The following is a 15872-nucleotide window of genomic DNA, read 5'->3' as shown; positions in this document are numbered from 1 at the left end:
TCACAGCGAATGAAAAGTTTTAAAAGGAGTAGCCAGGAGGCCACTTTGGAGGAGACCACACTGTTGCAGGTAGAGAGGCCACCGGGCCACGTGGTGATTGGAGAGAAAGCAACAAGATGGAGGCATGCTGAAGGGGAACAGAGGTGATGGGCTTTGTAAGCTTCACTGAACTGGTGAGGGAGGGCCTTTGATTCTAGGAAAACTCTGATGAGTCAGTGGGTTGGGGAGCCCTGAATGGAAAGGGAAGTGTTTTCCCCACTGTGTGTATTTACTCGCTTGCCGAGTGCGAGGCTAGAAATAAAGGTAATGACCCACCAGTTCTTGGCTCTGTTGTTTTATTACCATCTGTCTGAATCAAATGGGAACCCGCACGGGCCAGGCGGCTGTGATGGTGGCCGCTGCTGCTGGCTTTACAATTCCCTATCACCTTCCCAAAACCAACTAATTCTCCTGATCTGGTGTGGGTCCCCTTCTTCTATTTTGAGCCACTCGTAGGAAATTACCCAAACCAGCAGGTGGCAAACCTAATTTTAGTTTAAAGCAGCCAAAGAATCCTCAGAGCTGTCTTGCCATGCATCTGCAAAAGACTATGTATGGTGGCAGTAGCTCTCTGTAAGAACTGGGTTCATTTTCTTCTAAACATCCAGTTTCTCTGTGCATTTGTAAATTGTGTAGCCTCCATGATTAAACAAACCTTTGAAGAGTGATTGGTTACCATTTCTTAAGTGAACTTTCTCTTCTGAGGCTGTTAGATAAATACTGTCCTTGGACTGAATGAGCACACGTGGTTTTTATGTTTTGGTTTGGGTAGGAGAGCATGGAATGAACAGGCAGCTTGAGCACTGGGCAGTAGCTCTGGGCTTGTCTCTGCCCAATTGGGTGATCTGTTTCCACCTTCTGTTCATCCATTTCTAGCCTAAACCCACCAAGGGACGAATGCGCATCCACTGTCTGGAGAACGTGGACAAGGCCCTTCAGTTCCTGAAGGAGCAGAGAGTCCATCTTGAGAACATGGGGTCGCATGACATCGTGGATGGGAACCACCGGCTGACCCTCGGCCTCATCTGGACCATCATCCTGCGCTTCCAGGTAAGGGGTTGGGCCAGGAGGATCTGGCTTCCTCTCAGGTACGAGCATCCTTGTAAAGCTGGTCTCCCTGTCCAGAGAGACCCGGTTAAAACGGCATGAGTCAGGTGTGCAGGGCTGTGTGTCACATCCAGCTGTTCTGCAGGCACAGCTGCTGCATCCTGCCTCAGTTTTGCGGGTCCCTGAAAGTCTTGGCTCTCCTGTCAGAAAAGGGGGTTCTGGGCTGCATCCCAACCCACCCACTTTACTGGTACCTGCTCTGCCGCCTGGTGTCTGCTGCTCGGCTTTCAGCAGCAAAGGTATAAGATGTGGTTGATGCTCAGTTACCAGCACCAGGCTGTCTGAACGTCACTAGATTGTGGCAAGTAACATAGAATATTTTTAGGAGAAGTTGTTTAGGATTGTGACCCAAGTATGGGCTCCCTTTTCACCTTCTTGTTCTCCTTTGGAGGTGAGGAATGTGCAGAAAGCCTTAGGCTTGTGTGAATTGATAACCCATGTTATGGGTTTGTGGTATTGGGGAAGAAGGCTCTAAGTATAGAAGTACTCTGAGCCGTAAGACACTGTCAAGGTCACCTTGTTCATTTCCTTCTCTGAGGCAAGGGAGGAGCCTTGCCCAGGCTCGAGGGCCGGCCAGGCAGGGCTGCAGCACGTGGTTCTGGCCCGCCAGGAGACAACAAAGCTTCTCGGGACTGTGAAGCACCCCGGGTCTGATTACTGGTCTTCCTCCAGGAGAAGGCTTCATGCTTATGCTTTTCAGTTGAACATTGAAATGCAGGAAACAGTTCTTACCAGAGCGTCAGGTTACTCTGCAAACAAATGTCCTAACAGGCCTGTGTCCCCCTGGCTGTATTCCCTGTGCCCTTCCTTCCTGCTCTCCTCCTTTGATAAAGTCTGATTGATTTTTCTGGGTAAATGAAAATCTCACCCAAAAAGGGCAAAAACAGATGTCAAATTAGATCTGTCTTTGTATTCTTATTAAAACTCTGAGATCACTCTGTAACCAGTCCTTTTCCTTCTCCTCTCCCCGGGATTGGGCTCCAGTTAAGAGTGTTCTAGGTGCTTGTGTGTGGGAGGAGGGGTGGGGCTGAGCCCAACAAAGGAACTCCTTGCATGGGTGGCTTCTAGCCTGGCTGGTCATCTGACTTCTTTTTCTTTTCTTTTTCTTTTTTTTTAAATAGGGACAGAGAGAGAGTCAGAGAGAGGGATAGATACGGACAGACAGACAGGAACAGAGAAAGATGAGAAGCATCAGTCATCAGTTTTTCATTGCGACACCTTAGTTGTTCATTGATTGCTTTCTCATATGTGCCTTGACAGCGGGCCTTCAGCAGACCGAGTAACCCCTTGCTCGAGCCTGCGACCTTGGGTCCAAGCTGGTGAGCTTTGCTCAAACCAGATGAGCCCGCACTCAAGCTGGTGACCTCGGGGTCTCGAACCTGGGTCCTCTGCATCCCAGTCTGACACTCTATCCACTGCGCCACCGCCTGGTCAGGCTCATCTGACTTCTTAGGAACGCATTTTACTAATTCAGATTCCCTGTCCCAGCCCTGGAGATCTTAATGAAGTAGATCTAGGGAGAGAACTCCTGTTGAAGATGGCATCGTTAATGTGGTTCATTCCAACAACCAGCAACTTCATTTTCAGACAGAAGTCTTATGTTGGTTTCTGTTATTTAATTTCTGAATGATTTAAAAATGGAGTGAGTGTCATTAAATTCACTAATTATTGCCCTTGATTTTAGGCCAACAGAGGTGAAGTTAGCAGGACTCTCCTTGAGTTTCACCTCAGTTTTGTAGAGTAAAATAATTCTGTTTCTATTGCTTTTGGCCTGTGGGAATCAGAGTATTGGAAGGGCATCCCGATGGTGGACTCCCTGCTCATTAGGTCAGTGCCCACATGGGGCAGCTGGCAAACACAGCCCATTCCAGGATTCTCGGCAAGAATTGGGTTGAGTCATTGCCTAATTAGCTTCCTGACAGCTCTCCTTTTTCTGTACTTGTAAATGCCGAAATGTACTTTCTCTCTTTCCTTTGAGGCAAGAAATAACGGGGCTGATGTCGCTACATGGCCTACACTGTTGGTGTCTCACATGACCCAGCTTTAGTAAATCCTCGCCCATCCTGCCTGACTAGGTGGTGGTGCAGTGGATAGAGTGTTGGACTGGGATGCAGGGGACCCAGGTTCAAGTCCTGAGGTCGCCAGCCTGAGCGTGGGCTCACCAGCTTGAGTGCAGGGTCGCTGGCTCAAGCATGGGGTCATAGACATGATCCCATGGTCACTCTGCTGGAGCCCTCCAGTCAAGGCACAGATGAGAAAGCAATCTGTGAACAACTAAGGTACCACAACGAAAAATTGGTGCTTCTCATCTCTCTCCCTTCTTGCCTGTCTGTCCCTCAATCTTTCTGTCTCTCTCTCACTTAAAAAAAAAATCCTCGCCTATTCCACAAGTACAGGGTGAGGCAAAAGTAAGTTTATAGTTGTGAGTAAACGAAACACACAGTTTATTAATTATTGTCTTATTTTCCATATGAACAACTGTAAGCCTACTTCCCCCCAGCCTCTGTGTGTTGATTCTGCATCAGTCAGGGCCCAGCTCACATTCTGCGTCCTCTGAAGCTTCTTCACTTACTTAAAAGATCTTTCTTCCCCCCATCCCCCAGCTCCTGAACATACAGCCTTGTCTTATGTTGTGCGTGTGCATGTATGTGTGTTCCTGTTCCTGTCCCCAGAGCTCCCAGGATGTGGCCTGGCCTGTCTGTACATAGCAGATACCCATGAACTGCTGATGATGACACACAGTTGTTACGCTGCTGTCCCTTTAAAATAGAGGAAAAGATGGTGTGGGAAACTGGAATAGAAGTCTGAGTTCGCCCTATTTCAGGAGGATAGGCTGTGTTTCTAAATGAGCAAGTCTGGAAATAGATTCCCTCCTTCACCATGGAAGCATAGGGAAGTTTATAAGTTAACCTGTAAACTTGCCCCTGCCTTTCCTGGAGAGTCTGTGTTGTACCCTTGAGTGTGTGGGTGAGTTACTCCTCCATACTCACCTCCTAATGGTCCTAACAATCGAGTTGGAAGTCTATGCAGACTCAGACTTCACATATATCTTTACCACTGCTGAAATGGAGAATTTTTTTACAGAATGTTAATTAATTTCTAGGTGTTTTTCTTGTTGAAAGCTTCTAACTTTTTAATCTTGTATTTACATACTTGGTCCTCCTTGGGATGGTTAGTGCTGAGAGATGACTGCTAGGCCAGCACCACTCACCCCAATGCCCGTCCCACATTTTCTCATCATAGGCAAGGCAGTGAAGACAAAGGGTGCTTAGAGCATTTGTCTAAAATCATCTAACTGCTAGGCAACCCCTAATCCAAAAAGCTAGTATGTATGGGCTCCTTGCTGTGAGCTCAGCATGTTGTGTTGTTTGTATAAGTGCCCAGCAGTGCTGAAAGGTAGCCACTGTGTGGTTGCCATTCCTCAGACGAGAAGCCGAGGAACTTGCTGAAGGGTACACATAGGTGGTGAAGCCTGGATTCAGACCCAGGCGGTCTGGCTTTGGTGCCAATAGACCAGGCTCTAGGTATAACATTGAAAATAAACTGCCCATGAGTGGCTAATGAATGCAGACCATCTTATACCATTGGGGCTGCTATAACAAAAGACCACAAACTGGGTAGCTCAGAAACAATAGAAATTTATTTCGCACAGTTCTGGAGGCTGGAAGTCTGAGATCAGGGTGCCAGCATGAGGGCCCTATACCAGCCCACAAACTTGTCCTCACATTGTGGAAGGTGCTGAGGGTCTCTACTCTCTCTATAAAGCACTGGAGCAGCAGTTCTCAACCTGTGGGTTGCGACCCCAGCGGGGTCGCCTAAAGCCATCGGAAAATACATAATGCATATCAGGTATTTACATTCCAAATCATAACTGTAGCAAAATTACAGTTATGAAGTAGCCACCAAAATTATTTTTTGGTTTGGGGTCACCGCAACATGAGGAACTGTATTGCGGGGTCACGGCATTAGAAAGGTTGAGAACCACTGCACTGGAGGGTTCCACTCTCCTGACGTGAGCACTTCTGAAAGGCCCACACCTACTAACTGTCGCCTTTGAGGGTTAGGGTTTCAGCATAAGAATTTGGAGGAGGCAGACATTCAGACCATAGCACAGACCACGGTGCATAGCATTTAAGTGCTTGCTTTCTGAGAGTTCGGGTTAGCTTGTTCAGGCAGTGGTGCACACACAGTCCTCATCAGCGAAGAACACACCCTGCTGTGGAGAATGTCTGGTTATGAAAAACTGGACAGTATACTTTTCTGTGTGTAAAAAGGGAGAAATTAAGACTATTCTTATCTGCTAATATTTTAATATGAAACACTGGAAGGATACACAAAAAACTAGACGCCAGGGGAGAGTCAGAGGGGAGAGGGGAGACCACAGGGGGAGTAGAGTTTTTCACTGTGTGCTGTTTCCTTCGAGGTAAGTACCAAGTACATGCAATGCCTGTTAGCAAAATATTTTAACGAAAATAACCACTTTGGAAGAGGCTTGGCAATTTCTTAAAAAGTTAAACATAACACCTACCATAAGACTTTGCCTTTTCTGGGTGTTCCATTTATAGGATAAATGAAAGCTTATGTTAACACCAAGACTTGTATGTAAATTTCATAGCCTCTTGATTTATAATAATAAACTGGAAACAACTCAGATGTCTCTCATCAGGTGAATGAAACTAATTGTGATCCATTCATACAGTGGATGCTACTGAGCAATAAAAAGCAAATTACTGATACATGTAACAACATGGGTGAAACTCGATGATTGTATTGAATAAAACAGGTTAAAAAAAAGAAAAACTGAACATAATAGTTTTCTGGAGTCTGATGAGGTTTGGGGTGGACCGTGTGAACCACTGTGCTAGCTTGTACATAGTTGGAAAGATGGGCTAGCTTAAGGGTAGAAGTGACCCCTATTAGGTTCTAGGAAGTCATAGAGGTAACTTGTCTTCATTTCCATCTTATCTCTGTGCGAACTGGGAAATGTAGTTCTGGTGTAATTCATCCTTGGAGGCAAATCCCGGCTTTAGAAAGCAGTTTTCATTCACACTCAGAGAGGGATGGTCTGCAGGGCTGGGCTCGGATCTCAGGTTGACTGTATAAATGCAGACCAGTCTTCCCTGGCTGTCATTAGGCAGCTGACCCATCTTTTCATCTAATATTTCTTTATCAATCCTAGATCCAGGATATCAGTGTGGAAACTGAAGACAACAAAGAGAAGAAATCCGCCAAGGATGCATTGCTGTTGTGGTGCCAGATGAAGACAGCTGGGTGAGTGTGAGCTCCGAGGATCAGGGGCCGCTTCGCCCGGGATGAGTTCCACTGCAGTCGTCACTTCCAAGGTGTTGACAAGTGTCTCTTCCCTGGCTCCATTGAGAAGACTTGCTAACTCATAAGCAGCTGACAGTGCTGACCTTTCGGCTAGCTCTCAGCACGGAAGGAATTCTGATTTATGTTCTGGGCCTCTCATTGCCACAATCAGTTTCCCTCTCTTTATTAAGGAAGCTCCAGAGAGCAGTATATCTTGAATTTTAAAACCCTGAAACCATGTGTAGGGATCCACATCCATGATACGTTTTTAAAAACCAGTTGTGTATTTTCTCCTCCCTTTCATATCTGCTGCTTTGAGGGAGCTGTGTGCAGTAATCATAACAGCACTCTTTGTACATATTCTGTCTCAGTTTTACTTCCTTTTTCTTTTTTAAGATTTTATTTATTGATTTTACAGAGTTGGGGTGGGAGTGAGAAGTATCAATTCAGAATCTGATTTACTTTAGTTTGTTGGTTGCCTGTCATATGCACCTTGACTGGGCAAGCCCAGGGTTTCAAACAGGTGACCTCAGTGTTCCAGGTCAGTGCTCTACCCACTGCACCACCACAGGTCCGGCCCTTTGATTCTTTTATTAAAAATTTCAGTGAAGATATTTTTTAGGGACTGCATATTTTTTGTTCCTCACTGAAATTGCCAGGGCTCATAGAACTTACTGAGACCTGATTATGTACTAGGTTAATTGGAGAATTACTGGCAGTACTACTTGGAGGGCAGATTTTATGTGTGTGAGAGAGGCAGGGAGAGAGAAACAGAGAGATAGGAATATCGAGCTATTCTGTGCGTGTCTGACCAGGGATCGAACTGGCAACATATTCACTTTGGGACGATGCTCCAACCAACCGAGCTATTTGGCCAGGGCTTTATTTTTTATTGATTGATTAATTTTAGGGAGACAGAGAAAGAAAGGGAAAGAGAGCGAGGGGAGGAAGCATTCATTTGTTATTCCACTCAGTTGTGCATTCACTGGTTGCTCCCTATGGGATTGAACCTGCAACCTTGTTGTTTTGGGCTGAAATGCTAACCAACTGAGCTAACTGGACAGGGCTGAGGGCAGATTTAACTGTAATGGCCACAAACCTTTAATCAACCACAGATACAAAGTTATCACTGTGGTATAGAATAGTTAATTGGTAGTTTCAAACATAGGGAAGTATTCAGGGAGGTACTTTTTTTTCCCCCCTATAGTAAGAAGCAGGGAGGCAGAGAGACAGGCTCCCGCATGCGCCCGACCGGGATCCACCCGGCATGCCTATCCGGGGGCGATGCTCTGCCCACCTGGGGCGTTGCTCCGTTGCCACCAGAGCCCTTCTAGTGCCTGAGGCAGAGGCCATGGAGCCCTCCTCAGCGCCCGGGTCGACTTTGCTCCAATGGAGCCTTGGCTGCAGGAGGGGAAAAGATAGAGAGAGAGAGAGAAAGGAGAGGGGGAGGGGTGGAGAAACAGATGGGCACTTCTCCTGTGTGCCCTGGCCAGGAATCGAACCTGGGACATTCACACGCCAGGCCGGGGCTCTACCACTGAGCCCACCGGACAGGGCCAGGAGGTACTTGATTTACAAAACTTCACCCAATTCAGTGATGTGAGAAAGTAAGTAAGCTGAGTCACATGAACAGGTAATCCCAGCTATGTCCTCTCCCAAAGTAACCTGGCCCTCAGTGACTGTGGGATCCCCGTGTCTTTGCTGGCAGAATAGAAAGCCAGCGGACAAAGAGACCTCGGGGCTTCTATGATGTAGTCACTTTTTCCTTAGTAAGGGTGGTGTTTTTACTAGGACACAGTTCTCATCATATGTCAGATTGAATTACCAAGAATGGAAAGCCTTACGTATATACATTTTATTTTTATTTTCTAGCAAGCTGAAATTCAGGTGGTACTTGCTCTTACTTGGTGTCCTTGTTCATATTTGCTGCCTCACATGTACAGTGCTTATAGACCTTATAGACTTTTTTAAAAAACATACTGCAGCCCTGGCCGGTTGGCTCAGCGGTAGAGCGTCGGCCTAGCGTGCGGAGGACCCGGGTTCGATTCCCGGCCAGGGCACACAGGAGAAGCGCCCATTTGCTTCTCCACCCCTCCGCCGCACCTTCCTCTCTGTCTCTCTCTTCCCCTCCCGCAGCCAAGGCTCCATTGGAGCAAAGATGGCCCGGGCGCTGGGGATGGCTCTGTGGCCTCTGCCCCAGGCGCTAGAGTGGCTCTGGTCGCAACATGGCGACGCCCAGGATGGGCAGAGCATCGCCCCCTGGTGGGCAGAGCGTCGCCCCTGGTGGGCGTGCCGGGTGGATCCCGGTCGGGCGCATGCGGGAGTCTGTCTGACTGTCTCTCCCTGTTTCCAGCTTCAGAAAAATGAAAAAAAAAAAAAACAAAAAACGAAAAAAAAAAAAAACGAAAAAAAAAAATAAAAAACATACTGCATTCAGCAGATGTTTACGCCTGTGTGTATTCAGGAACTCGGTTGTTTTTCCCTTGTGCTTCGTCTTGGCCAGGTACCCCAACGTCAACATTCACAACTTCACGACCAGCTGGAGGGACGGCATGGCCTTCAACGCGCTGATACACAAACACAGGTAAGCACTCCTCTACAGTGGGCCTGGGTGACGTTTGATCCTCGTGTCCATTGCCTTAGCCGCTGCCCCACAGTGAGGAAAATGCGAGAGAACACGTGAAGTCACCTGAACAAAGGAAACAAGCTTCCCCATTATACTCAGTTCTCTTAATAAACTTTGGAGTGCTTATTTAAAATCAGGTTTCACTCATTGATGAGTAAATAATACAATTTCACTCTACTCAGTGGTGATCTTCACACTTTGGGAATAACGATTGTGTCTCATTGGTCACAGAATATTTTAAGCTGTGGTTTTTGTTGTGTTCCCTTGTTGTCCCAATAGGCCTGACCTGATAGATTTTGACAAACTAAAGAAATCCAATGCACACTACAACCTGCAGAATGCATTTAACCTGGCAGAGCAGCACCTTGGCCTCACTAAGCTGCTGGACCCCGAAGGTAAGGACGCAGGGTGGCACCATCGGCATCTCCGGCGATGAGGGGTTGATGTAAAATCTGCTTCGTGTCTGTGTGTTTTATTTGTACAGTGTGCTGAGGATTTGTGCAAAGGATTACATTTGAAAATGCCTCGAAAGATGGGTGGGATTTAAACACATTCTGAAGGAGAGGGCATGCCAGGCAGGGACTTGTGTGAGCAAAGGATAAGGAAGGTGTGTTTGGGGACTAATAGTCACTGGGAATGGTGTTTAGAGTGATAATAGGAAATACCAGTGGAAAGAGGGGTGGGGGCCCAACTGGTCAAAAATTTGAGAGGCTATTCAGTGGGCAGTGGGGAGTCATTGAAAGTTCTTAGCAGCCTGGGCCAGTTCACTCAGAAGTACAGCACCAGGCCAGTGTGTGGAAGTCCCGGGTTCGATTTCCGGTCACATAGGAGAAGCCACCATCTACTCCCCACCCCCATTTTTCTCCTCCCGCAGCCACGGCTCTAATGGTTCCAGCAAAGTTGGCCCTGGGTGCTAAGAATGGCTCCATGGCCTTTCCTCAGGTGCTAAAATAGCTCAGTTGCCAAGCAACAGAGCAGCAGCCCAGACAGGCAGAGCATCACCTGGTGTAGAGGGCTTGCGGGTGGATCCCTGTCAGAGTACATGCGGGAGTCTATCTCTGCCTCCCTACCTCTCACTTAATAAAAAAGAAGAATAAGAAGAAAGTTCTTAGCAGCTGTGCTCAAGGAAGAACTCCTGCCATAGGCTCTCATTGAAGGCTTGCCGACTGGCATGCACCCCAAGGCAGCAGGCAGCATGGTACGGAGTGGGCGGAGATTGAGAACAGGCTTTTTTAGGGGGCTGTGCAGTGTTGGCTTATGAGGAAGAGCGTAAATGATGAAGGTGCATCAGGAAAGGGGAGCATGTGGGTGGAAGAAGGCGCGACATTCACAGGCCCTTCTTAGGCTGGCTGCTGGGAGGCACAGACTCGCCTCCTCTCCGTGGACTTGATCTCTTTCCACTCTCTGTCCCTGCAGCAGGGCCCCAAAGACTGACTGCAGGTGACATGGAGTTTGCCTGTGTGGTGGCTGTTTCCCAGCTTGCAGCCCTCTAGCATGGTTATCTAGGTACCGTTTCTAATGTTGAGAAACATCAGAGGACTTTTTTTTTGTAGTGCTGAAGCTTTTTAGATCCTGTTCACTGTGTGCAAGTATTAGAGAGAGAGAACTGTATGTGAATGAAAGTTTAAAGTTCTAATAAATACGAAACAGGAAGTTTTAACTCCCCAAGGACAGATTGAGGTCATGAGGCTGCCTAACTGGCTTCTTGCATTTTTCCAGTGCATCAGATGTACACTGATAAGTTCATTACAGGAAGCTGAGATAAAATTATCTTCGTGCTAACTCATTAAATTACTTCTCAATATAAACAAAACTAAAATTCCTTGAGCTGTAATAAATCTTCGTACTTAACCCCTACCTTACTGTGGGAAAACACCCCTCCTTAGCCTTAGCTCTTTGTTAAAGAACTTTTTCTTTTTTTTTTAATCACTATGACCACATCTTTTTACTAATTGCTCATTGGTTAATCTTTCTAATTTAAAGATTGAAAAGGGGGGTTGATGTTCCCCAAATCACAAGACAAGGACCTAAAAAAGGCATTTATTGTCACTTATCCTGTGGGTTTGATTATTAGTGCCCTTACTATTAGTAGTTGTCTCAGAGGGCCATCAGTTAAAATATAACTGTAGACAAGATTAAAAAATGGTTTTGTCTGGTTACTCCTTCCCTGGTTATGTCAACATTTTGTGTTTATTGAATTGCATACAAGACTGGCATTTTTTTCTTGTCTTCCTCTAATTTGCTGTCCTTGGGACACACTTGGATGGGGCTGAGCAGACGCAGGAGTTGGCCACAGGGGGCCCTGGGGAAACAGTAGCTGGGTTTCTGGCCCACACTGTCATCGGGTTGGCTGTCTTGGTGACACTGGGCAGGGAGCTTTCCAGGTCTGTGTGATAGTATTCTCATCCTTAAAATAAGAGCAGCAGCCCTGCCTCCCACCGGGCTGCCAGGAAGGGGGGAAATGAGGGCGCATGTGTGATGCACATTGAGAAAGAGCCCGGTCAGATCAGAGTCATCCTGTGTGCTTTCTTGACCTGTCCCGACTTGAGTGCTTCACTCAGTAATGCCAAACTGTGAAGACTTACTTCTTAACTCATTGCCACCTTCACTCATTTGCTCCCTCCCTCAATATTTGTTGACCACCCACTCTGTGCAAAACAAAGCATTAGAAATGTGGGAGGTGGAAGAGCAAAGGGCTTACCAAGACAAGGTTCCTGTCCCTGGGAACTTAGTCTTACAAAACAGATAAAACAGGCATAAATAGTTATAGTACTTGGCAGGAAGTACACCATGTGTTTGTATCACCAGGCCCCTTAAGGGAAAAGAGGAGAGAGACACTAATTCTGGCTATAGGGATCAGAAATGGCTGTGTTTGGGTGGTAACTTTCTTTTCATTTGGACCTTGAAGAATGGGAAGATGATGAAGTATAGAAGGCCATTTCAGGCAAAGAGAAGTTGTTAGTAAAGGAAAGGACTATTGGGCATTCTGGGGTGTGTGGGGGGAATGAAGAGTTTGGTGTAGATATATAGTGCTTGAGAAGAATTAGTAGGCTGTAAAATCAGAAATGTCTAGAACAGTACTTGGCAATTAGTGGAAGCCTGATCAATATTTGATGAATGGAAGGAAGGTTATGGCAAATTCTAGAGGTCTAACAGGCTTAGACTTTATTTTTCAGACTGAGGGCATGTTCAGGTAATTTTGAGCTAGGAGGAAGTGTGTTCCTAGCTGGGTGCCGTATATAAAATGAACTGTGTAGCAGAGACACCCAGTGAGGAATACTGCTTCAGGTCGGGTTGTGACCCAAAGAGTCTGAATGCTGAGGGACAAGAATGATTCTCTAAATGAAATCATCCACACCTCAGGCTCAGTGACTCACCTGGATGTGGGTAACAAGAAGATAAAGATGCCAGAGACTGAGTGACTGGGAGAAACTCTGGTGCCATCGGCAGAAACGAGGACTCAAGAACACAAGCCCAGTTTGGGGGTGCGGATGGGCAGAGGCAAATATGGGATATCTAGGAAGTAGCCCTATTGCTGAGAATTCTTACATTCTTCATTTCTCTATAGTGATTTTGCATCACTTTTGTCTTCTTGATAGCCTGGGATCCTAGAGAATGGATTGTATCTCTTAAGACTTTATGTCCTCGTTGCATTTATGAATATTGATACAGTAAAAGAGGTGGTGAGGTGGTTTCATCCTCATTAGCCTTGTCATTGATTCAGTGATGACATAGCTCACAGGTACAGAAAATAAAGACCTGTACAGTGTCGGACAGTTGCTCCAGGGCGCTCTTGCTGCGTGATGGCAGCGCTGTGAGCACAGCACTGAAGGGTGTCTTCTCTGGGTTACAGATATCAGTGTGGACCACCCTGACGAGAAGTCTATCATCACTTACGTGGTAACTTACTACCACTACTTCTCTAAGATGAAGGCCTTGGCTGTTGAAGGAAAACGAATTGGAAAGGTGAGCTCACACCAATTTTATAAGTTGTGAAGGCATTATTAAGGCTCACATCTTTTTTTTTTTTTTTTAATGTGCCACATCTTTATCCAGTCTCCTATTTTTTTTTTACAGTGATTAAAGCCTTTAAGCAAACTCTTGGCCAATACAGTAAGAATCCATAAAAGAGTAATGTCCTTAACATGTTCACCAAGTCCAAGTTGGCCCCAACACCATGCCAAATCCCTGAAAAATGCAACCCAACCCCAGTTCAGTCTGTTAGGAGCTGTCACAGGGAGCAGGAGTCCAGGACAAGTCCACCTCCAGGAAAAGCCCACATGGCACTGGAATTGTTATCACAATTCTATACTTTGCAGCTCATGTCCAAGTCCCAATGACCGCTGCTTCTAGCTGGTAATGATTCAGGTAGACTGGAAAAGTCATCTGCAGCATGTGTGGAGATGGAGCTTCTGTTCTCCTCTGCCTGGAGAGATGAGACCAGGTTGCTTTTCCCTGGAGCTCTGCGACTGTGGCATGGTAAAGAGAACCTTGGGATACACTAAGCTGGGTGGCAAAGGTAGATTCATAATAGAAGTTGGCAAAAAGGGGAAAGAGAGCTCTAAATTAGGAGTAGGTCCCAGCCTGAAATATGAGTGGGGCATTGAGGTAGGAGGAATAAAGGAAACACTATATATTAAACAAAGCAGCAGAAAATAGGACTATCAACACCCACAGCTGAGATCTTCGAGGGAAGAATAAAAAACCTGACTATTCAGGCAAGACATAGTTAAGTAGCCCTTGTGCAAGTGAGATCAATTTACCTGCTTCTTGGAAGAAATACCCTAGGCTTGTCCACAGTGTTGTAGATGGGGCCGATGGCCCTGGGCACCTTCAGCCTTCAGTGGCAAACCCCAGCTTTCTGGGCAAGGTTAGGTCATAGGTGGCTGGAGCAGGGCTGGAAGAGACTGAACCCTCCCTTAGAGGAGCGAGGGGGAAGCCTACCTTCCAATGTCCCTGTTTCCTCACAGCAGAGGCATGTAAGTCTGGCAGGCTTTAGCTCAATGACCTTCCTTTCCACTATTGAAGCAGGACCCAGATGGCATCCTATGAGACCCCTTTGGGGCGTTGGAGCCTTTAAGGGCATATCCTAAAAGCTGGTAGTTCCCCTGATCTCTATTGGGCCTTTTCTGCCTCTTGGTATCTTAAAAGCCATGCTCAGAAGATCTCGCTGAGGGGTTTGAGGACCCCCATCCGCCTATATAAATCTTTTCCATATATCTGGAGTTATTTGGAAAAAGACAAAACAGTGTTATTAGCTGGATCAAATAAAGAAGGTAGTTTGCAGGAGAAAAATATTTGTTCATCAGCATTCAAAAGAAATTTAAATTTTTTTTAAGTAAAAAGCATGATATGATAGACCCATAGGAGTTCCAGGATATGACTCCCCCCTTTTAAATTTTTTTAAATTGACCTTAAAATATTTGCTGGGTACACTTTACTAATACCCTGACTTTAAAGATTGTAAGAAATACATGTAATTCGAAAGGTTTGACAAAATACAGTAAATACTTTTGCTCCATATGCAGGAGCATTGTCAGTTTAACCAGTTTAGGAAATCCAATAATAGAACAGTGCATACAGACAATAAGCTATAACATGCTTAGCAGCCTCTCCTGTTCTGACAGAGGTTACTATAAATCCAGAATATGTATCCACTGTAACGTGGACCTACGACTGTTTGCCAGATGAAGGTATATGAGTAACATCCATTTGCCAAAGTTGTCCTGGTAGGGGTCCTTGAAGGTTAACTCCAAATAAAGGGGCAGATTGTAGTATAGGACCCCTTGGGCTCACATCTTAATGGACTGCCACTGAGTTCCTTTGCCCTGCCATGAACTCGTAAATTTAGCCAGTCACAGTTTGGGGTGGACTCTCCAAATGGCCGGGAAGTAGGCAGAAGCATCTTCATCCCAAGGAGTAATGGAGGTAAGAGTGGTGGCTAAAATATTTAGGAAGGGTTATGAGGGGAATCTCAGACCCAGAAAAACACCTTCCCCCATCTTCCCCAGAAAATTGGGTACTAAAAATCTGATTTTGCTGGCTAATGCCATGGACGTGAAATCCTACTTCCCACAGGTGAAAAAGCCTCAGTGTTGTGCTTTTTAGTTCTCGTTTGCCAGTTATTTCAGAAAACCTCAAACTAGATGACATTGTCTTCTCAATGCAATAGGAGTGCAAAATTCACGAGCACTCATGGGGCAGGACCCAGCAAAACAGAGCCCTTTTTGTTTCTCTAGGGATTTTGGAGCTTGGGTAACAGGAGTCATTCAGACTCTGAAACCCTTTGCCTGGGGGTTGGGAGGTTCCAGAACCAATTCCAGCTGAGCTAAGCTGTCGTTGCTGTCAAATAATAGCCATTGGCTGGGTGTCTGTTAACAAAAGTAGCAGCGTGGAATCGTCATGAAGCAGGTGTGCTCGTATACGGTTGCAGTCACATTTTCCCTGTGTTGTGACACGATCTTTTCCATTTTTCTAACTCCTGTTTACAGGTGCTTGACAATGCCATTGAAACAGAAAAAATGATTGAAAAGTACGAATCACTAGCCTCCGACCTTCTGGAGTGGATTGAACAAACCATCATTATTTTGAACAATCGCAAATTTGCCAATTCACTGGTTGGGGTTCAACAACAGCTTCAGGCATTCAACACTTACCGCACTGTGGAGAAACCACCCAAGTAAGACACACATCAGCATGCATTGCCATTAATGTGGGGAGAGGGACCATTGCGGTCACAGGCCCCTGTTTTCTGACTTGCATGATCTCATCTCTTAGTGCATGCCTCTCA

General features: G+C 46.1%; 1 protein-coding gene across 4 annotated transcripts in view; it reads left to right on the top strand.

Moving 5' to 3' along the window:
• The window catches only part of SPTBN1 (spectrin beta, non-erythrocytic 1), a 215112-nt gene that overhangs the window by 151373 nt on the left and 47867 nt on the right, over positions 1 to 15872 (top strand). For all 4 annotated transcript variants that reach the window (XM_066378264.1, XM_066378265.1, XM_066378266.1 and 1 more), the window contains 6 exons: positions 916 to 1089; positions 6326 to 6417; positions 8960 to 9040; positions 9362 to 9477; positions 12936 to 13048; positions 15574 to 15761. In XM_066378264.1, the coding sequence (XP_066234361.1) occupies positions 916 to 1089; positions 6326 to 6417; positions 8960 to 9040; positions 9362 to 9477; positions 12936 to 13048; positions 15574 to 15761 (764 nt within the window). The remainder of the gene's footprint in view (positions 1 to 915; positions 1090 to 6325; positions 6418 to 8959; positions 9041 to 9361; positions 9478 to 12935; positions 13049 to 15573; positions 15762 to 15872) is intronic.

The sequence above is a fragment of the Saccopteryx leptura genome, chromosome 3, assembly GCF_036850995.1.
Source record: "Saccopteryx leptura isolate mSacLep1 chromosome 3, mSacLep1_pri_phased_curated, whole genome shotgun sequence".
Lineage (NCBI taxonomy): Eukaryota > Metazoa > Chordata > Mammalia > Chiroptera > Emballonuridae > Saccopteryx > Saccopteryx leptura.
The sequence above is the reverse complement of the archived record's forward strand: the minus strand, read 5'-3'. Positions and strand labels throughout refer to the sequence as shown.